Below are 23,542 nucleotides of genomic sequence, written 5' to 3' on the forward strand. Positions count from 1 at the left end.
GCACCCGACCCTCCTCAGAGTCGAGCGAACCCTTAAACGTTAGCGTTACTAAAATTTGTCATTTCGAAAATCTTTAAGAAAACATGAAACTTTTCAAACAATAATCATTATCACACAATTACAAACTCTTTTTTAACATTTCTGAGCTTCCACGCCGCCTTGCTTCATCCAGGACGCATGCTGCCCAAAGTCTCTAACATATGCTAAAAACCACGACACGGCTGCACTTTGACTCGGCAACACTCCAGGCCCGAAGGTGGAGCTCGCCAATCAGCGGGGACAACTTCTAGCAAGTCTTCTCTTCCTAAATGCAGGTGTACACGTGGCGTGGCATGCCGAAGCGGAGAAGGAGGGGTCGGGAGAATATACTTGAAGTATAAAGCGATGCCCGAAGCGTAAATCGAGAAAATAGCGAAAGCAAGTTTAGGATTTACGACATGAATTAAATATTTAAATAAAATAGTACCGGACTGGCCGCCCGTATGATAATAATGATAGCCCCTTACATTGCACTCCGGCATAATATTAATAGCGATAATAATAATAATAATAATAATACTAATAATAATAATAATAGTAATAATAATATAACCGGTCCCCGCCGGGGTGTCTTACGGGAGATCCGGCCTCCGTCTAGCACGGCCCATCCCGGACATCGCCCGGCCCCAGAGCGTAAAATGATAGCCCCGCCGGGCGTCGCAGTCGGCAATACGTCTATCACCATTTACGTCGGACATGCTGTGCCCCATAATCCTAGCCGCCGGGCATGTCACTCGCGGCTGACACATCTGGCTTCCCCGTCAATGGGCGTGCCACATAGCGACATAATACTAATCCTAGCCCCGGGCATATTAATATTAGTAATAATAATAAAATATCGCGCCCCCGCCCGGGTGGTTTTTAAAAGTTTTATAAAATATCACACTCCCTTCGGGAGTGGTTTTATACGCACTTATTAGGAGTGGTTTTTAGAAAAGCCTTAGAAAATAATATATATCGCTTTCCCAGGTGGTTTTAAAAAGCTTTGAAAATAATATATCACCCCCGCCGGAGTGGTTTTGAAAAGTTTAAATAATAAAATATCACACTCCCTTCGGGAGTGGTTTTGAAAAAGTTTTATAAATATCACTTAATGAGTCATCTATGAAGTTTCAAGGCAATTCGGTACATTCTGCAAGTTACGGACGTTTGAACATTTTTCAACAAAATATAAAGATTCTGGATTCGGTCGCCTTTGAATGAATGTGCTTCATTTAGAATGGACTTTTGATGACAGAATAACCGAGGCTCAAATTCAAGCCTAGTATACCTAAGTATGCCAAAAAGAAGGAAGGTGGCTTCGCATACCTTACGGACGTCTTATGCTCAGCTTTATCTCCCGATCCCGTTTCGCCTAGAATACGCAAATGGTCACATTTGCAGTTACTATTCATGAGACTTTCAATCTTCAGCATAGCCAATACTTGTCTAGCCACTGCAAAATTTTATTTTCCCTATTAAACACACCATCCCGAGAATATGGCTCGGCCCAAATGTCAATGACAATACAACGGGCATCGTAATGATATAAACAACCGATCAAACACATTCCAACATAAAAGTAGTCTTCCTTACCTACATAGTATAACACTTTCAATCCAATTGCGCACATTCGAACCAACATCAACGTTTATATATTTATTCTAATTTTGAGATCATTTAAACATAACTAAGAACATTTCAAGCTATGTGTCCAATATTCAACCAATTTCATCAATTTCCATATTCATCCAAAATTCTCATATAAAACAAAACCATTCCAGCGCATTTCTACTTACTAATTCATCTCCAACAACAACAATTTACCTTAACAACTTCATGTGATCTTAATGTCATAAGAATCACATTAATGCGTCATAACTCTCCACATTCCATTTTCATACAGAAAGCTTAACCTATATAATCTTCATTTACATAATAATAGTCACAATAGCATAACTAACACGTTAAACAAAATTAATCCTCTGAATTCTATATCACATACCACACGGCCATAGGCCAATTTCCAACTTCATTCCATTTCATTCAACTTTCATTTCCAACACAATTTCCATAATAACCACAACTAAAACTCAACATAAGATTCAGCATCACTTCTACACACACCATAGCAACCACCACGGCCACAAGCACTTCATACCATACGAAACTTCCGTATTTCAATGCATTGACTCATTTACATATACTACTACACGGGCAAACAACTTCATAACATAACTAGAAGGTTAATTCTTACCTTCTTCTTCACTTCTTCACTTAGCTTAAGTGTCCAATTGATGAAACAAATACTCTCTATCTTCCAAAACAATCCACCAAGGTTGTAGAGAAGCCTTGAATTAGTGGGGAATATAACAAGAGAATAATTTTGAAGAAGATTTTGTAATCAAATTGCCATGGTCATGGCGAATCTCTCTTTTTTTCTTACTCTTGTTCTTTGTTTTCTCCTCTTCCTAATTTTTCTTGAAACTTCTACACATAATGCTTACTTTATATTAATAATCACATGGAAAATTAAATAAATCATGTGGCTTGGCCATGGTATGGCCGGCCACCCCTCTCTTATGGCCTCATTTTTTTTTTTTTTTTTGAGCCCAATTAGTAATAACTCTCGTTGAAATTCCGAAAACTAATTTCCAAAATTCCAATTTTGCCCTTAGCCTTCTCGATATTTTTCATATCAATGCTTCCCATGACTTGACTTACATATTTAAAATAAAAATCAAATATGGCCTTATCTCTTAAAAGCACAATTATTTCAAATTTCCCGATTGTATAAAATACGGGATGTAACAAAATGCATCTCAAACTTAAAGATGGGATATCCCATCTTATCAGATATCCCGTCTTATCCATTAATCCTGGGATTATTTTATCCACGTCTCTGAATGGGATAAATTAGTCTCGAAAATTATAATCTACAGATAATTTTGTCTACGTACCAAACGACGACTTTTTGACCAAAATGGTGTCCTTCTATTGACAAATCCAATAAATGGGTTTGTCAGACTTTTTGTGACCAAAATGGTGAAAACGCACTAGTCGTAAGCACCTTCAGTACCTATTTTCACGTCTAAGCAGACGGCCGATTAAATATATTTGTTGAAGGTGCTTTGTGATCCATGACCCTTTCGTGGATATTTCAAACTTTTAGAAGAGCTCGTCGACATAGAGAACCTTCGGTGAAAATTTTAAAAATCGAGAGAATGAAGAAAAGGCAAAATTTTCTGCTCCGATGTGATAAGTGAGATAGCCTTTCCGGACCTAAAGGCTTCCACATTCGAGAGAGCCTTCAACGATTTTACGATTCCTCTTATATGTGAGCGGGAATACATTGTCATATATTCGTCATTTAATTCACAATCTTGAATGCTCACCAATCTGAATTTGGAGAAAAAAAAAGGTTATGGATCTTTTTCATTGTAAATTGCTCTTCCCGTTGAGTAAATATTCTTGATAACCGATGTTTTTTGCAGGTCTAAAAATGTCAAATGAACATTATGTTAGAGTTGATTTTTTTCATAAAATCTTGCAAAAACTCATTGTCAGGTATGGGAATTTCAGAATAACGAGCATTACCCTAAACAGTGGAAAATGGCCATCTACCCGAACTAACAAGCCTTAACTCATTCAGATTAGTTTTCATTCCAATATGTAAGTTTCTAACTAACCAATCGTACTCAGCATTTAATGGAAGTTTAACAACAGAATGATTCCACTATATTTAAGCGTATGTCAGATTCATATATTATATCACATAGCCTATCCTGATACCTTTCTAACACGACATTCATTTGACATTTTTAGACTTGCAAAAATACATCGGTCATCGGTAAATATTTACTCAACTGAGCAATTGACAATGAAAAAAGATCACAAACTTCCTCCCCCCCCCCCAAAATTCAGATTGGTGAGCATTCAAAATTGTGAATTAAATGATGAATACATGACAATGTATTTGGCTCCATATATAGAGAGGAATGGGAAAATAATCGAAGGCTCTCGGATGTGAGCCTTTAGGTGCAGGAAGGCTATCTCGCTTGTCACATTAGACGAAGAAAACTTTTCTTTTTCATATTTTCTTATTTTTAAAATTTTCATTGAAGTTTCTCTAAAGGATGAATTCTTTCCCAAAAGTTTGAAATATCTTTGAAGGCTCATGGATCACGGAACCTTCGGTGTAAGCTATATTTAACGGACCGTCTAATTTTAGACGTGAAAATAGTGCACTAAAGGTGCTCCCACAACTAGTGCGTTTCACCATTTTGGTCACGAAATTTTGACAAACCCATTTATTGGATTTGTCAATAAAGAACCACTTTGATAAAAAAATTCCCAAACGACCTAGAGTTTAGAACAAAATTATCTGATCGAAGCAGATCAATCATAATTGATTTGATGCCTTGAGCATCAAGTAGTGGTATACTATAGATGGCTGGCAGGGAGAAAATGTTACTATTGCCCGGCCATAACTAGTTGGATAATGGCATGAATTACTTTTAAAACTTCCTACTTGGCGTTTGTGTGCGATTTGGAATCATGATTTCATATTTTGATTTCAAATCAGTATTTGTAGATGCAATTTGCCCTAAATTTTAATTTCAACTTCATATCACGATTTCAAATCCTAAATTCTCCAAAAAGTAGGATTTGGGATTCCAAATCATTGTTTCAAAATAATCTAAATGTCAAACTTGATCCATAAATTTATATTTTGTGTAAAAAGATTCATAAGATGGTAGATATATTTTTTTAAATGTAAAACTTAACTCAAAGTAACAATGTTGGTTTGTCTTCTCAATCATCTGATCGGAAATATTACATGCTCGACGTGAAAATATTGTTCGTATGTGGGAAAATTATATATTAAAAATTGTGGCATTTTATTTGCACGAGATGTTTTGATACATCTAGTAACTTGATGCTATAATGCAATATCGATTAATTAGCCGAATAAAAAAAAAGTTATTAGAACATATGATCATAAACTTAAATTGTATTTTTTTTATAGGAAAAATTTGATTTCAATGTTTCGGAGGGAAGAAAAGGCACAATGCTTGGTCACATGAGTGACATCTACAGAGGCTATAGGCACAAGATGAAAAGCAAGTAGTTCGATTCAAAGACAACTTATCAACTTCGCTTGCGAAAACAAGCCTAAACTTGTTACCACAGATGAATGAAATATTTGGTCAACCTTTGGGTGATGTTGACTTTCGGGTATTTAAATTAATTAGTTTACTATTTTGTATTATAGAAACTAATATTAATAATTGTTTCTTTATCAACTTTTGTTAAAAAAAAAGAGCATACGAGAACAAGACAAATAGATCGAAACTTTCATTGCCTCCATATATTGGAACTAAAAGTTATGCGAGACTTAGACACGAAATGGTACACATATAATATTTAGAACAAAGCTAGAAAAATTATATTTCATTATCAAAATTTAACTAATGATAATGATTATTATTTTCACGGATGAAGAAAAAAAAAGATGAAAAACTCCCTTCTCGTGTTGAAGTTATCATGGAATCTCGCAAGAGAAAAAAAGGAAAACAAGTTGATGCTTTTCAACAAGATGCTATTGTAATTTCAATGTGTTGGTTTTCCTCTTTATCTCCTTATGTGTTAGCTTTCTTCTTTATCTCCTTAAAATATATACTTGCATATATGTTTGATTGAATTTTTTGATTGTAGGATCAATTTGCCCAATCTAAAAAGCAGCAAGAAAAAGGAGAAATTTCTTTAAATGATGATGATAACTTTGAAAAGTACTTGGGGCAGAAAAAAAAAATGGATATCTTCATGCATATGGCGGAAAAAATATTAGTGAATATTTCGGGGGTAGACCAATGAAGGTACAACTCATAAAGCAATTAGAATCAACAAGAAAAGAATCGAACGAGCGTGTGGAAGAAGTTAAAAGGGAAGCTAAGGAGCAAATTGAAGAAATGAAGAAAGAAACGGATAATAAGATAGCGAGTTGGAGAAACAATGGGAAGCAGAAATTTCAAAAAAAAAAAAAAAAAAAAAAAGGCCGACAATCAAATGATGCAAATCTAACCGTAAGTAACTTATTTATATATTTTAATATTACTAATCCAATAAATATGTGATCTCTTTATAAAATATTTATATTAAGAAACAAAGCTTAATTTTTAAACGGATACTTTAATGTATCATTTTCTTATTTCTTTTCTTAATTGTTATTGCAGCTTGTGGAGTAGTGATGGAAGCATCAAAATCGATGGGGACATGAAGAATTATTTTTTATCTGCAAAAATATATTGATATGTTTGAATAAAGTGATGTTTCACTATTTTGGATGACATTGTTGAACCTTTGTTACATCTTTTTTCTAATATATTGCATTTATTACACAATTGAAGATATTCTGTTACGACATTGTCTATAGTTTCATGCTGAAAATGAATTCTCAACTACATAATATGGCCAACAATGTTGGTGGAAAAATTTTAAATTAGTAGCTATGTAATTTTTGAAAACGTACATATAATTGCCACACAAATGAGTACATGGATACGTATTTTTATTTCCATAGTAAATGAAGAAAATCTTTGCTACAATTTTGTCTCGTGACAAAAAGTATACACTTTTAGCTATGAACTTTTGAGTTCGTAGCTAGACATATACTCCTATAATTGCCACGTATCAAAACATGGCTATAAATTTACAATTTTCGTAGCAAATGAAGGTTCTTTTTAGCTATAATGCTATTTATTTCATAGCTAAAGGTAAACTTCATAGCTACAATATGAAAATATTTGTGGCAAATATTTTAACTCATAATATGAATTGTTTAGTTCGTAACTAAATATAGCGCTATTGCCACGAAAACTAAGCTATAGAAATAGCCATAAAATTTGAATTTGCGTCGCAAAACAAATTAAATCTTTTCTACAATACAACACCTTGTGGCTACACTATGAAGACAACTACAAATTTTGTTCGTCATGGCAAAAGATTAAAGTCACTTGCTATAAGTATATTTTCCGTGGTAGGAATTTTCTACCTTCGCAACTACAACACAAAAAAACTCGTAGCAATTAGAACAAGTGCTTAGCCACGGACCATGTAAAGTTTGTAGCTAACTTTTAGCTACGCTACATTTTGCTACGAATGCTACGGAAAAAAAAATGTGGCTAAAGTGTTTAGCCACGGAAAATTTCATCTTTAGCTACAACGTATCCTGTAGCAATAGATGCCTTGTGTTGTAGTGTCTTCTCGATCATCTGATCGGAAATATTACATGCTCGACGTGAAAATATTGTTCGTACTATGTGAGAGGATTATATATTAAAAAGAGTAGTTTCATTACAACTTTTGTTCAATATTCCTTTTAATTGAACTAAAGTTCGTTCAATAGATGTTGCATTTTCCAGAAATGTCTTCTAATAGTGTATTAACTTTGTTATGAACTAAGGTTTTCTCATTTGGTAAGATTGTATAATTAAAATAGGAAAATTTTTGATAGTTTACACAACTTGTGGTGTTTTCATGTTTATTAAAAAAAAATACAACTTAAAAAATTTCAAGCGCATGTTCAAACAAAACTTCAACAAATCAATCGATTTCGAATCACTTATTTCAAAATCATGTCCAAACGGGGCCCTATAGCATCGGTTTTGACAGTAAATAAAGCTTATTTGACTTAAGATGTTAAGTTTATGGGTGTGTTTGGTACTCGGGAAAATGATTTTCTAAAAAATAAGTAGTTTTTTATTTAAATATTTTTTAGTGTTTAGTGAGCAAGCAAAAAATATTGTGCTTACCAAAAAGAATTTGTATACAATCTATTCTAAGTTTCAAACACTATGGGGCTTGGGGGGGGGAGGTAGGGGCCGGGTGTGGGCTCGTGGCGATGGAGGCTATGGGGGCGAGGGTGGGAGGTAAAGGCGGGTGTGGGCCGGTGGCGATGAGAGGCTATGGGGCGGGGCGGGGGTGGGTTGGGGCATGTTGAAGGGTGTTGAGGAGATAATCAGTGTGGAATATCACTTATAAAAGTTACTATGTTTCCCTGATTTAATTAGGAAAGTCATTTTTTCGGAATTTTAAGGACTTGCTTTTTTAGAAAAAATGTTTTCCAAAACACTGTGATCAATAGAAACTCTACTTCTCCTATTAGAGCATACTCCCGAAACTAGATTCACTCATATTAATGTTATCATTCCTTTCCATATAATGAGGGAGCTAGTATATGACAGAGATACAAACAGGTGATAATCACAGAAAATAACACATATGGCGACAAGCCCACATAACAATGATGAGCCAACCTGGTGGAATCCACCTCCACTTCATGCCCGAAGGCCTATATGCTATCCCCGTCACTTACTACAACCACATACGACTCTCTAATCGAGAGTCTAACTAAGTAAATAACCTACCTCAATGCGGAAGCGTGCCACGAACTCTCACACCAAAGCTTTTCCCTTCCGAAATGCTTCCAAACGGACAGTGTCTATCAAATATATAACTTACATTAATTACGAGTCTAAAGACATCCATATTGCTATGCTTTAAATTCAGAATCAGAAGTGAACCTCAAAGTCAAATCCGAGCCCCGAGGGCAAAACTGGAATTTTATTAACAAAATCATTTTACCCGAAACCTTAGGGTTATATATCCAATGCAAATTCATCAATTTCAATCTTTATATGTTGCATTAATTAGGAAGAACGCAAACTTATCTATTCTATTGTAAATAAATTAAACCTGGGGATATTTTGATAAAAAAGAAAAGAAAAAAAAACTAACGTATCTTGGCAGTAGAGTAAGGAGTGAAATATGAGATAACATTGTTCTGGATAACATTGTTCTGTTACAATAACGAAAAATCACACAATATGACTTGCATCATTTAGTATTAGTGCTCAATGATTAGATCATCATATGCCCATTATTACCCCTTAAGTTTATTAATCACACTTTGCACGTTACATGCAGTTCCTGAGCAAATAATACCCTAGCCAACCACAATTTCCAAATGTATTTTATTTATCTTAAAATGAAAAGGGACCTAATTAATCTTTTTGGCTAAACAGAAAATTTGTTTTCGTAATAAAGGAGACCCCATCCATTTGTCAATTTACTCCTGCAAAGTCAAATTAACAGTGGCCATATCTCTGTCTCACAACTCAAGTAGTGGTATTCATCATTTGTGAATAGTCATTAATTTATTTATGTGAAAGGACCAATTGTAAAAGAGAATACCTGCCACTGCAAGGTTTGATTCACGGGGAAAATGACCCTTCAGTTATTGCCGTCACTTAGATGTTTAGGGATTGTGTTTGGTTTGAGTGAATGAAAGAATAATGCCTTTCTAGTCTATGTAGGTGCTATGTTCTCTTCCTTGAAAATGGGCATTGCTTGGGGCCCACTAAACATTCACCTAGTCTAACCTAAAAGTCCACACCTAATTATTAGGAAAAGTGGAGTACAACCCAATGTAAAGTTACTGCTAGTGTAGGATATGTCTAATTTATACTTCTACATAAATTATCTACATGCATTCAGGTACTACACCTATAAATATTATCAAGGCACACGTAATTATATGAACCCATAAAATAGTTAAATTCTAAAATTCAGAAATTACTCAAAGATCCACTATAAAAGAGAAACTATCGGTCTTATTACATAAACTTAATAACTTACTCACTTTACCACTTTTGTACTTATAATTTTTTTTTTTTTTTTATCATTCTGTCAAATCTTATTTACCAACTTATTCTCATGATGTTTCATGAATAATATTCATGAATAAACTATTCATACTCATTAAATAAATATATTTCAAAAGTACCGCCAATTCTACATGAGTCAAGAATACGCTTTTAAAACTACAAAAAGAGTATTTTAGCGAAAAGAGTCCAAAGTGCTAAGCACCAAAACGGTCGTTACGTTGATTTACTGTAATTGCCAGTGACACACTAACATGTTAGACTAGAGTAGGGTGTCAGTGATTTTTCAAAAACCGATTGAACCGACCGAACCGTACCGTACCGAATCGATTTTTAGGTTCTTTTTAATAAAACCGAAGGTTTTAAAATAAATTGATAACTGTACCGAATAATTAGGGTGGGTTTTTATTGTATAAAAAATACCGAAAAAAATACCGAACCGAACCGAAAAATACATATGTAGAAATATATTTTAAATATCATAATTTATAATGCATAGCTTTAGATATTTTTTCCTTGGGATGAATTTAAATGGAGAGGGCTATAACTAAAATTTAAACTTTACCTGCTCAACCCTATTGAAACAAAATACATAAAGTCTCTAACACTACTACACGATAATATCATCAATGCTCCAAAAGAAGAAAAGGTTTGGTTTCCTCCTCTTCTTTTTGTTTATATTTTCTAAATTTTTAAAGTTCTTATTCCAATTAGCAATGGTAGTAACTACATATAACTTCATATTGTAAATTCTTTAACTAATTTTTTTAGTACAATTACTCTTTCTCCCGCACCGGAACCTATATGACAATTAATTTATATAGTTCTACTTTTCAATAATTTCTTATGATAAAAATAATCTTTAAACACCAATTATCATGTCTTGATACAATTGTTGGTTTGCCGCCTTGCTACCTGCAAGATCCACCAATCCATTATGCAATTACTAGTTTTTAATAATTTTAATATTCTTTTTTAAGCAACGAATATACGTATTTATCGTGTAGTGTGTTCCTTATAAGTTATAAGTAGATGTCGTTGTATTTGTGAGCGTCAATGTCGTGTTTTCAATTTGTTTCTTCCATAACTTTTTAATCCTTTTTTTGAATTGCATTAGGTGATTTTTAAAAAATACCTAAAATTAACCGAATCGTACCAATACCGAAGAAAAATCAATCTCGTTACTGGGACGGTTTTCAAAAAGTTTAATTTTGGTATATATAGTAGAGTAACAAAAAATTAGTTTAGTATAATTTTTTGCAAAAAAGCGATTAACCGAATCATTGACACCCCTACTTAGTCTCGGTTCTTGAGTCCCGTCTTGATTGATTTTTGCCCCCGCGTGCGATATAAATTATACTTTTTGTCTTTGCTTAACATTGTTTTACACTACCGTAAAAAAATGTGAGATCAATCTTTATTAACGTTCATGTTTTCTTTATTTATCACCTTTTAAAAAGTAAAAAATGTCTAGAATTTTTGCCAAAGTCCTATAGAAGTATGCATGATACCGTGTCTTTAACTTTTACTAGTGACTATGACATGATGATGTTTTGTTAAAAAAAATCGAAAATTAACCGAACCGTACCGATACCGAAGGGTAACCGATATGATGGGACGGTTTTGGAAAGTCTAACATTGGTTCTACAGAATGAGATAACCGAAAAATTGATATGGTATAAATTTTATAAAATAACCCCCGAACCGTACCATTGACACCCCTAGACTAGAGGGTCGAAACTTGAGAAGAAAAGAAAGAAAAAGGAAAAATTTGAACGTCCTTTATACCATATTCGGTTTGTCTTTCGCGTATTGTAGTTGAAGAACGATTGAGATCATCAAATTTTAGAACTTAATTTCACGTGTGAAAGTTCTTCACTTTAGGATTTTGTTCGCCTATAAGGCTATAATTCTCTATTCTACGAACCATTCCTTGCTATAAACAAAAATATCAATATACATCCTCATGCTTATCAACTATCCATAATACAAGAAAAAAAAAGTATTCAGAATACCAAAAAAGGCTAGCCGTTCTTTTTCCCTTGGCTTTAGTTTATTTTAGTTGGCCTTTACTACTTTTGCATCTTGGTATTTAATTAATAATCTTGCTTGCTTTCTTATCAATATAAATATCTTCACTTTTCTTCAAACTCCTACCTCCTACCATTAGGAAAAAAATGAACGAAGAAAAGTAGAGTAAGTTGTGTTCATATTGAGAAGTCAAAATAGAAGAGTTATACATTGTACTCATATATTCACCATGAGCAACCACATTATATCAAGAGTACGGAAAGAATGCGTGGACAAGAATAGGTTAGGTAAGAAGCACTTGTTGATAGGATGGGACCACAATCACAGAGAGGTCACATTAACCTTAAATTAATGAAATAAACAAAATCGTATACTCCAACTGTTAATTAAAGGCATGCATAGGATATAAAATATGAAATGTAACCTCCATATACTTGCACGGTAAAGCCTCTACACTCTACACTATCATGTACCTTAGCCTAATATAACAAATAACCTATAGTTCGCTATCATGTACTCTAACCTAATATAATAAGTAACCTAATGTCTTAGTTTCTAAGCTACTAAACCAGATTCAGTTATTATGAAATATTATATCTTGTTAGACCTTAATAACTTGATAATATAATATTATATTTATGATATTAATTAATATATAGATTAAACTAAATTAGTTTAATTTCTATATACTAATATTATAAAAAAAATTAAAGATAAAATATAACTAAAGATTGTGTATATTATCACACTTGGAATCTGATCTATGACTTAAAGCTAGTGTTCAACCATCTTTGTCAGTATATTAGCATAATTACTCATATTAAGGGATTCAATAATTTATATGTATATAAAAAATTTATGTATATAATTTTGGGATGACCTTACGCCTACTTATATTTCACTCGTGCCTATAATAAGTACTTAACATTTTTGCTTCAATATATGTGATATTATTTCAATTTGAGAGGTCAAATGATTTTTACCATAATTTTTTCATATGCCTTCTAAATAATCCGATTTAATTTGTCAGTTATTTTAATTTATATACTTTTACGTAATTTCCGGATATGTTATTTTTATTTTAAAAACTTTAAAGACTTCATATCTGAATTCGCGATTAAAATTTAAAAGTTTGACTCTCGGAATCCAACGGTACCACATCAATTGAGACAGAGAAAGTGATATAATAGTAATATAGTAAAAAATTCATAATAAAAAATGACGCAAAAGGAAAAATACTCGAGATTTAACCTGTTATTAAAACGGCATTAATCGTGGGTTTGGGGAATATTTTACGATTGTTATGAAAGGTCAACCATGGACCTCCCCTTCCCACAATTATAGATCTAACATAAGCAAAAAAAAAAAAGCTGGAAACACAAGAAACCCAAAACACACAACAAACATCTCAAAAATGAAGAAACTTATCCTACTAATCTTCAACATAATGCTCCTCTCAGTAGGCAACTGTGGTGGCCCTTTAATCTCTCGTCTCTACTTTATTCATGGTGGTCAACGAATTTGGATACCCAGTATGTTACAAACAGTTGGTTGTCCAATTATATTAATACCCCTAGCCCTGGCTTACTTTCAACGAAGGAAAATCGAAGGACCTGAGGCTAAAATCGTCTTTATAACACGACAAGAGTTGATATCATCGGCTGGTGTCGGAATAATCGCTGGTCTTGACGGTTATTTAAACTCATGGGGCCCAGCTAAATTACCTGTTTCAACTTCAACTTTAATTAACGCAACTCAACTAGCGTTTACTGCGTTATTTGCAGTGCTTATTGTTAAGCAGAAATTAACAGCGTATTCGACGAATTCAGTGGTTTTGTTGATTGCTGGTGCTGCCACGTTAGCTTTAAGAGCTAATGGTGATAGACCTGAGGGTGAGTCTGCAAAGGATTATGTGTTGGGGTTTGTTATGACGTTTATTGGTGCAGTGTTTTATGGGTTAATGTTGCCGTTAATTGAGTTGATTTATATGAAGGCTAAGAGAGCTGTTACGTATACTACTGTGTTGGAGATTCAGATGGTTATTGGTGTTTCTGCTACTGTGTTTTGCACTGTTGGAATGATTATTAACAAGGATTTCCAGGTAATGTTCTTTAATTTCTTCACTGAGTTGATTAATTGTAGCATAACGTTTACTATATCAGAAAAAAATGATTTCCTTATCTGGTTTTGAAATTAACTTCATTTTCAATCATTTTGAGTGTCATTTACTCCGTCCTATTTTTGGTTTTGCTCTCACTGTCAGATCCATCCAACGAGAGAAGAGACGGCAGTTTGTCTGGTTAATATTTAGACCAATCGCAATCAACCACGTTTCTTGCCTTTAAAATATTTACACGGCAGGGCCTTCGCCGACCTAACTTTAAACTTAAGTTTCTATTTCATCTTTTCAGAGTATTATTAGAACACATTTGAGCCATGAATCTCGAAAGTCTAATAAATTTCATGCTCAATCAATCAAATAGATTCATATAAATTAAATTGGAAAGATAATATTTATTTATTTGTTTAAGAAGAATGAAAGTGTTTTGAATATGAATATCAAATTTTATTTTGTCTTAATTTGGACATTAATGTTTAACCTTTTAAAAACAAAATTCGCATTTTAAAAACTCGAGTATAGATCAGCCCATGTTATGTCTGGCAAGCCTTACCTTTTCCAGCTTTCTATATAGTCTTGTTTTATCTGTAGATTAAAATAAAGATAGAATCTCCTGTATTTTCTCGAGTTGATTTCGTAGTAATAGACTTGTTTACCCTCGTTACAGAGACATAAAAGGACTTATGTATTTCTCCTCGTGGCAGTTATTTCTCGGGTCATAATCATATTCCTCACTAATTTTGTGTAAAAATCAAAATCTTCCACTTAAAATAAGAAAGCTATTTTTGATAAATCCAATATTTTACCATTATTGTCTACTCTTTCTTGTATTGTCTAGACTTTTTGCGTTTCCTCATAGCAATTATTTGTCCTCATACGCAATAATGTTTGAAAATGATATCGACCTACCGCCGAACATCTAAAATTGGATTTGTTTACATCACATTGAAGATAACCTCTAATACCTTCATTCTTAGCTTCTTTATTAGGGGATAACCTATAAAGGAAAAATATTTTAAAGTTAAATAAAATTTTATTTCAGAAAGTAATTCTGTTTCTATGTAGTTTCTCTTGCATACACTCGATATGCAATGCAGATGGCGCGTCTAACTTCTATGCTGTTATACATCAACATCGATTGCAAGAATTCCTCTTTTTTTGCCAATAAAGTTGCAAAAAGGCAAGAAACAATATTAGAAAGCTAATCCCAACATTTGGATACTTGCACTAGGAAAAAGTTATAAAAAGGAGAAAAAATAAATTATATTAGTGTACGTATACTTTCTTGTCAAACATAACAATAGAACAAATTCATTTGGTCTGTGCTCTCTATTCTACTTACTTTTCTTTGCTTAAGCTATTCTATACCATGCATAAAGTTAATTTGTTCAACTTGGATAAGAAGAATCAATAATAGCCAAAACATATTAACGACTGATTTTGACAGGCGATTCCAAGGGAAGCAAGTCATTATGCCATTGGAGAAGTTAAGTACTATATGGTACTAGTATGGTGTGCCATTATATGGCAATTTGCGCTATTGGGATTAGTTGGAGTAATCTTTTATTCTTCGTCTTTGCTCTCTGGAATTATAGGCGCTTTCTTACTTCCTGTTACTGAAGTCTTAGCTGTAATTTTATTCCACGAAAAATTTCAAGCTGAAAAAGGAGTTGCTATTTTCTTAGCTCTATGGGGATTTGTTTCGTACTTTTATGGTGAATATGTGCAAAGTAAGAAGGAGAAGAAGATGAAGCTGAAGAAAACCGAGAGCCAAATATCCCAACAATTAGATATGGACCAAACGGCACATGTTGTGTAGCAGAGTTATGGCCCATTTAGTTTCTTTTATTATATGAAATTATTGTGTGCAAACGACAGATGCAAAATTCTGTTTTCAAAAGATAAAACTCTAGAATTTATTGGTTACCCACAATTACCAAATACACAAACGTGTTTAATATGAGCTACCGACTACCTTTTTCCCTCTGCAACGCAAAGTGCCATGAAGCATGAGAAAACATAAAAGCAAAGAGTTCAGTTTTGTTAGTAAAAGCACGTCTAAGTAGGTGTTGGACAATACTTGAGTTGAAGATGGAAGAAGTGTATTTGAAGCCGAAATTGAATATATGTAGCTTGCATGCGCAACAAATTTTGATGTATGAAAAAAAAAACTGCAATAACAAATAAAATATGACAAAATAGGAATATTTTATAATAAACAGTGCGGATACAATTTTGTTTATACCTTGATTCTTTTCTCCTATTTTTTTCGTTGTTCGAGGTCTGCTAGTAGCGTATTTCTCGAAAGTAGGATGATTTGGATCTCCTTGAGATGTATTTTATCTCCAAGAACGCTGGGCAGCTTCGGTATTTCGAGTGGAAAGACAATATTTGATGTCTAGATCTCTTTGTGAATACCCATGAATTTATGAGATATTCGAGATATGCCTACATTCGAGATATATCTTGATCTCTTTTTGTGAATATCCTGGATTTTATTGGATATTCGAGATGTCTTTTCAAGGGGATATGTGTCCCTTTATATAGACATGAGCTAGGGTTTCGGGTAGAGTACAAGAAACCCTAACGGACCTTAAAGTTCGAAGATGGATTGGACTCCTCTTGTAGAGTCTTCTCTTAAATCTGATAAAATTTTGATGTCTACAAATGCCCCCTACTTCAAGGCTTGTTGGAGTGTAGACTTTTCGAAACTCAAAGACGAGACTTGAAGTACCTATAAAAATAGAGTTTCCATCTTTGCGATTTTGTGGCTCTTGATTTTGTAGATCTGATTTGTGAGAGAAGATATGAAGGGCAGATTACGTCTCATTGGGCGTGTCAAATTTGTAATAACTAATTATCGTTCCTGAAAAATAATAATCAAGACATGAAACATTGCTAAAAGTAATGATATTTGATTTCAATGATTTGTATGGGGGTTACAATCTTTACGAAATGTTAAATAAAAAAGATGTAATCCTCTGATTCTTCTGTTCATGATCGTCAACTCAAGGGCTTTGCTTATTCTTGAATCGATGGATTACTTGTTGTTGTGATTTCACCATGAATGCAGAGCAAATGTTTGATCACAAACGTAGAGGTATGGAAATTTGCGGCTCACCAGGAAACGAAGACTTCTTATAAGTATGCGGAAGACATGCAGACCCTAGAAGAAGGAGCTTCTATGTGTATTTTTATTGATGCCTTTTGGCCTTATGATGACCCCTATTAATAGTTGCAGGAGAGAGACTATCTATATATAATTGGTTGAATCATGTCATTTGAACACTTGACGACATTTTGATTGGTTCTTATATTGACTTGACATGCAACGTCACTTATGCTTGTGACACGATTTTATTGGTCCTTGACTTGACTTGGTGTGCCACATCATTCGACACATGGCATGGACCTTGGGCTAATGGAGTGGCTCATCATGTGAAGTCCAACAAGATAGACTAGTCTAATTGAATTGGTCTTTCAATTAAATTCATACATTTACAATTTGGACTTAAGCAATAAATCTGATTATAGTAGCCCATAATATTTTTTAAGCCAAGACATCTGAAATTTAAAATAGGAATGATGACCTAATAATACTACTTAAGACTATATTACAAAACATAAGGATAGTTTTCCTTATTTACAAAACATACCAACAAAATTACGAAATATACCAGATCTGAAAAAATTAAAAGCCCACCCTTTCTCCTTTTCCTTTTCTCTGTTTTATACGAAACAGATCCACCCCCACCCTCCCTTCCCCTTCTTCCGTTCTTTGTTCCTCTGAGGACTCCACCGCCTATAAAGTTTATCTTTTTGAATCATTGCTATTCTTTTTCGAGCATGAGATCTGTTTTTTTTGTCGTTTTATTGTTGTTGACACCCAATTTTGGCCCTCCATTTTCGTTTAATTAATTTCACTATGCTTCTCAGTCTTGAAAAATCCCCAAAAGGAGCTAGGAATATTTTCACTAATTATTACGCTATTTTTCGAGATATATTTCTCTAAAGTTAAGGACATTTTTTATCGTTTCTTAAAAAAATTACGTAACATACTATTTTATAATTAAAAATTACTAAACATCATATTTTATAATTAAATGACTCGAAAATAATGTTGATGTTCCCATATTAATATTGGTGTTGACATTTTTCCTTTAATCCTACTTATTACCATATTAATCATCTTTTACTCTATTTTAAAAAAAAAAATTAAATACGTATATTAAATTACTTGTATTGTAAGTTATATAATATATGTATACTGTTTTTTGGGAATTAATTAGGACAAAGAAGCATATTTTAATTAATTGATTGAAGTAAAAAGGGGATTAGAAATTAAATCATCTACCCATAATATTGGGCCAATTCCCTTTTCCCCTTAACCAAAATCTGTGGCCCAACTGCCCCAGCCCAATTCACCAACCCGCCTACCCGGCCCATACCCACCTAATAACTAAACACCTAAAATCCGTAAACACTTCAGTTCAACCAAATGAACCAAACGACCTCTTCCTCACACCTCTTCAACCAAAACCCGATAGGTTTCGGGTTGAAGCTTACTTTATCGAAGATCTTTCGGGTTGAAGCTTACTTTATCTTCAATTCAATGGGTATAGGCATAAATCGACCCAAACGGCTCTAAAGGACTCATCCCTTCACGTCACCCTTGCAAAAGGTGCGAAATTGACTCCCTCTTCATCATTTTTTTTTTTTTTTTTGAAATTCTCATAAGTTTCCCTCATCTTTCTTTGTTTGAAATTCAAACTCAAAGCTTCTGAAGGAAGCTGTTGAGTGCCCCTAATCTCAGCCTATAAATACAGCCCCCTTGGCTGTGTTTAAGGACAAGCTTTTCTTGACAGTTAAAAATTCCCTTAAGTTCAAGAATTGAAAAACAAATCTCTTTATTTTCACAAAGTTCAACAACTGGAAAATTCCCCACTGTTTTTTTAGCTTCTAAGTTCTCAGAAAAATCCTCTTTGAAACAACAAGTTCTTTAAGCGGATTCGGAGACTCAACGACGACATTAGCCTCAATTCGCTGTCTCGAAGAAGGTAATCACATTCGTCTTCTCTTCGTCTTTAATTTTGTAGAAATCGAAATGTAGTCGTTTCGTTGTTTTGTTGTTCTCAGCATTCTTTGGAGTCCGCTTGTTCGAATCTGCCCATACTTTATTTGCTATAAACAAACATGAAATAGTCATGGCAATCTATTAGCATTTAAAGAAAATGATCGTCAAACTTGCTGAATACATGAATAGTAGTGTCGCTTGTTTAAAAATCTGTTTGTGGCATCCCTTAAGGGACTGTTTTATCATGTAAAATCAAGCATGTAAAATGGCTAAAATAAATCATAACGTCAAAACAAATGTCCTGATTCGTTGGTAGTTAATTCTAGTCTATACACATAGGTTCGAATAATCATTTTGTTTCCGTTAGTTTGAATCTGTCTACATCCCGCAATCTTTTTTTTTTTTTTTTTACCATTAAGGCTGTAGTTATAGACGGCTTGAATCATGTTTTATCCTTCGTTCATGTCTTCAAAACTAGTTCTAGTATGGATCAATATTAAGATGTTAGTGTCAAATATCTGTTCTCTACTTTCATTTGGACATGAGCATGAAACATTATTTGTTTGAGGGCATTGAAAGGTTAGCATTATCCCTGTTTTAGTTAGCTTAAATAAAATGGTTGATAACATAGCTGCTGCTAATACGATTTCCTAAAGCTCTACTATAAATTCCATTTAGACCTTATGACTAAAAAATATCATGTCGTGACTCCGTCTAGAAACCAATATGTGAATATATTGTGATATCATATAATTGAAAAGAGAGGTTATCACTTGATTAAAGGAAAAAGTTACTAGTTTGATTAGAGAAAAAGTTACTATTTAAAAAAGCTACTATTCTGATTATGTTACTGGTTTTGACATAAAAAAAAATAAATTACTGTTTCGATAAAAAGAGAGGCAGAAGAAAGGGGTAAACGAAGCTAACAACACCTATGAGAGTATTGTTTCGACATATCGAATGAGAAATAATTTTGTCGTCTAACTGTTTAAAAATGAGGATGTTTGGTTAAGTTGTAATGCTGGGAATGCTCAAGATTACTTAGCTCGCTAACTTATAAATGTTGAGAGTCTAGTAATCATGGCTGTACCTATTTGTTTCTTGAGGTATGATATGTAGTTTTCAACAGTAAGTTGTCAAGGTTCCTCCCTAAGTTTGGTTTAAGGGCGGCTGAGAACTTTTTTCAATTTAAAGTCTAATGCTAGTAGTCTGGCAGTGAGTATGAATGTAAAAACAAGAGAAAAGAAAACAAAAACAAAAAAAGAGAAAAGAAAACTTCCCTGTTGAATGCTACTACTTGTTTACATTCTTTTTTTTTTTTTAAAAAAAAAGAACTGGAATCTGTGTTTACTCTTTAGATAAGTTCCAACTTCCGAGTGTTCAAATGACTATGTTCTCTTAATCTCTAAAACAGTTAAAACTCATTCCAATGGATCAGTTGCACTTAAAAGAGGTTAATTAGCATGGAGTTGTACTGTTCTTGTGTGGTTTGATTAAGGTTTGAGGTTACTGTAATTGTTGTTTGGCTATGTATCCTTGTTCGTGAACACTTGCACAGTATCAAAGGATCCAAAAAATGTAAATCTGATAGAATAGAACATTGGATTAGATGGCTGCTTTGTGTCATGTTTCAAAACAAAAGTTGGAACTTTGGCATCCCTTTCTTGTGTAAAATGTAGCAGAACATGTCACTCTAGTTTTGATCATAGCTTAAGTTTCTTTTAGGCAATTTGCTGGAGCCTGAGGCATCATCTTCCTGATTTCTCATCCTTACTTCAATTCTTTAAAGTGACCAATATTTGGTTTTGCTTTCCAGATTGTTCTCTTTCACTATTATGTACTGTTATGTTTCATAGACTCTCTTAAAGTTGTGAGGTAACAAAATATGAGTCTGTTGGATGCAAGCATGAAGGATTTCTTTTAGATTTACATCTACCTGATTCAAAGTGTGAACATTCTATTGAGTTTAGGAATGTGGTTGTTTCTTATTAGACCTTTGAATGATGTTGGAATTACGTTAATCACCCCTCTCTTAAAAGATCAAAGGGGAAGTCCTATTTGAATTCTAGAAATCTCTTAATAGGCTTACTTCATCTCAAACAGCGTGTTGTGCTTACCAGTTAATTTAATGTGTTATTATTTAGACTCTAATCCTTCTCTTCTTATCTTTTGCATGAGCAACACTCGGGAGAACATTTGGAGTTATGGCATGACTCCATTATCTGCCCAAAATTAGAAGAGCAACCAGTGACAGCTCGTTGGCTCGCATTAGGCAGTCTTTAGCCTTCGTTTCGAGTCTCCGTCCTTCTTCCTCTCTTCAAATTTCACACCTCCGCATCAGTTTATATATGTTGTTTATATAATTCAACTAACATTTTGTGAACTTGCTATTTGTACATATGCAGTACTTGGTTTGTGTTTTTGGTTTGTATAAACCAACTGAGGATGATGGTAAATTTAGTCACTACTTTTCCCTCTCCCCTTGGATAAATTAATCTTGGCTTAGGCGTGTTAGAATGATAATTGTCAATATTTTCAACTTTTGTTTATGCGCTATCAGGTTAAAAAATGATTTCCAACTAAAGGAAATTAACTGAAAAAATTCCTTTTTGAGTTCATTGCTCATCGAACTAACGTTTCTTTTTTAATCCCTTTTAACAAAAGTGAGCGATTTAAATAGGGGTTTCAAAAAGGTAAGATGCATATTTTATGGGTAATCATTTTCTATTTAATGCTAACATATGGTAAATGAGAAAATTATATTAGGGCCCAAGTATAGTGGCTCAAGCTATTTTACGAAAGCTATAAGGTAACTAACTATTTCATTTTATATACACGCATAAATATTTATACTATCTTAACCGCACGAAAATTCCTTTAATCATCTTTTCATTAATGTGTGTATATATATATAGCTATTTTCAAAATATGACGTAAAAAAAATAAAAAAATAATAATTAAGAGAGTCTATATATATTAAAAAGTGGATCCTCTCATATATATATTATTATAAATTAAAAAATAAAATAAAACACACACACACAAAAATATATATACATTATATATATATATATATATATTATCACATTCTTCTTCACAATAAACATATCACATATATACATTAGTATTCTATAAAAACTATACATCTGCTTATTCTATATTAAACATACTATTCTAAACGTTATATATATTTGGCAATATACATTTTTTGATTTTTTGATTTTGATTTTTGATTTTAATTTTCTTTCAAAAATAAAGTTATGGAAGAAATAGTTTACAATAATATGGTGGAAAAAGGATATTTAGAAATGGTGGTGGTTGCGGATGTGGGTATTTTAATATTTCAAAAAAAAGTTAAAAAAAAAAAAAAAAAATGGCGTTTTAATTATATATTATTTATTTTTTTGATTTTCTTTAATTGTGAAAGAAATGGGTTTTTTTTTAAAGAAACACCCCTAGAAATTGGTGGTTGTAGATGTGGGTATTTTGATTGTCTTTCAAAAATAAAGTTATGGAAGAAATGAGTTTGCTAATAATGGTGGTAGAAGCAATTTTTGCTAGAAATGGTAGTGGTTGTGGATGTGGGTTAAAGATGGTGGTGGTGAAATCGTTTTTTTCTTTTAAGGAATTTGATGAAATTTGGTGGGCAGACCAAATCGGTGCCAAGTTTTGGGTTAAAGATGATGGTGATGAATTTTTTTTTACGGCATTGATTCAACGGCCGTTACGACGGAGATTCCGATCTCCGGCTCGAAAGAATCAATGTCTATTATAATGAAGCAACATGTGGTAGATTTGTAGAAGAAAGAGAAAGAAAAATAATAATAAATGGACCTTGAAAACAAAAAATGGATAGTATTAGATTTTGACATGGCAATGATATTTAGCCGTGGATAACTTTGTTTTTGGACAATGACGTGCGCGAGTGTATTAATTGGGCTAAAGGACATTTTTTTAGGGTGGAAAACAATTGATGTTGTTCTTGATGTTAAATAAAAGAAGTTAAGTTTAGTTCTTTAAAGTGATTGTCTTCAAGGTTTGTGGTTTGAAATCTTCTTTTCTCATTTTATATACACGTGTGCATATATATACTATCTTATTTTCACCGAGAAAGGGAATCATCTTTTCATAATGTGTATATTTATATATAAAATTCTCATGTCACAAAAATAGCTATTTTCAAAATATGACGTACCATATTTACACAGTATCTTCTAATCCTCGCATCTATATATATTATACACTAATCCTCTCATTTTCTATACTATATTATACAAAGGAAAAAAAACACATCCCTATATATATATATATATATATCGTGCACATTAACTAGGTGTGTAATAGGTCGTTCAATAAACATATCACATATATCGTTAGTATTCTATAAAAAATATACATCGGGGGGGGGTTATTCTATATTGTATATTTCTAAACGTTATATATATTTTCCTCACGCATGCATTATCATTATCTACTTTTACAAATGTGCATTTATTCACATAACATAATCATCTTAAAATCCGTTTTTCTTTTACATGTCATTTGGAGGAGTAGTTTCTTTTCACAGTGCTTTTA

General features: G+C 33.0%; 1 protein-coding gene across 1 annotated transcript; it reads left to right on the forward strand.

Annotated features, from left to right (window-relative positions):
* Positions 1 to 13,062: 13,062 nt before the first annotated feature.
* Positions 13,063 to 15,884, forward strand: LOC132033695 (purine permease 3-like). Its single transcript, XM_059423743.1, has 2 exons — positions 13,063 to 13,875; positions 15,341 to 15,884. The coding sequence occupies exons 1-2, from the start codon at positions 13,078 to 13,080 to the stop codon at positions 15,710 to 15,712; spliced, it is 1,170 nt and encodes a 389-aa protein (XP_059279726.1). The 5' UTR covers positions 13,063 to 13,077; the 3' UTR covers positions 15,713 to 15,884.
* Positions 15,885 to 23,542: the final 7,658 nt, after the last annotated feature.

The sequence above is a fragment of the Lycium ferocissimum genome, chromosome 10 (assembly GCF_029784015.1).
Source record: "Lycium ferocissimum isolate CSIRO_LF1 chromosome 10, AGI_CSIRO_Lferr_CH_V1, whole genome shotgun sequence".
NCBI lineage: Eukaryota > Viridiplantae > Streptophyta > Magnoliopsida > Solanales > Solanaceae > Lycium > Lycium ferocissimum.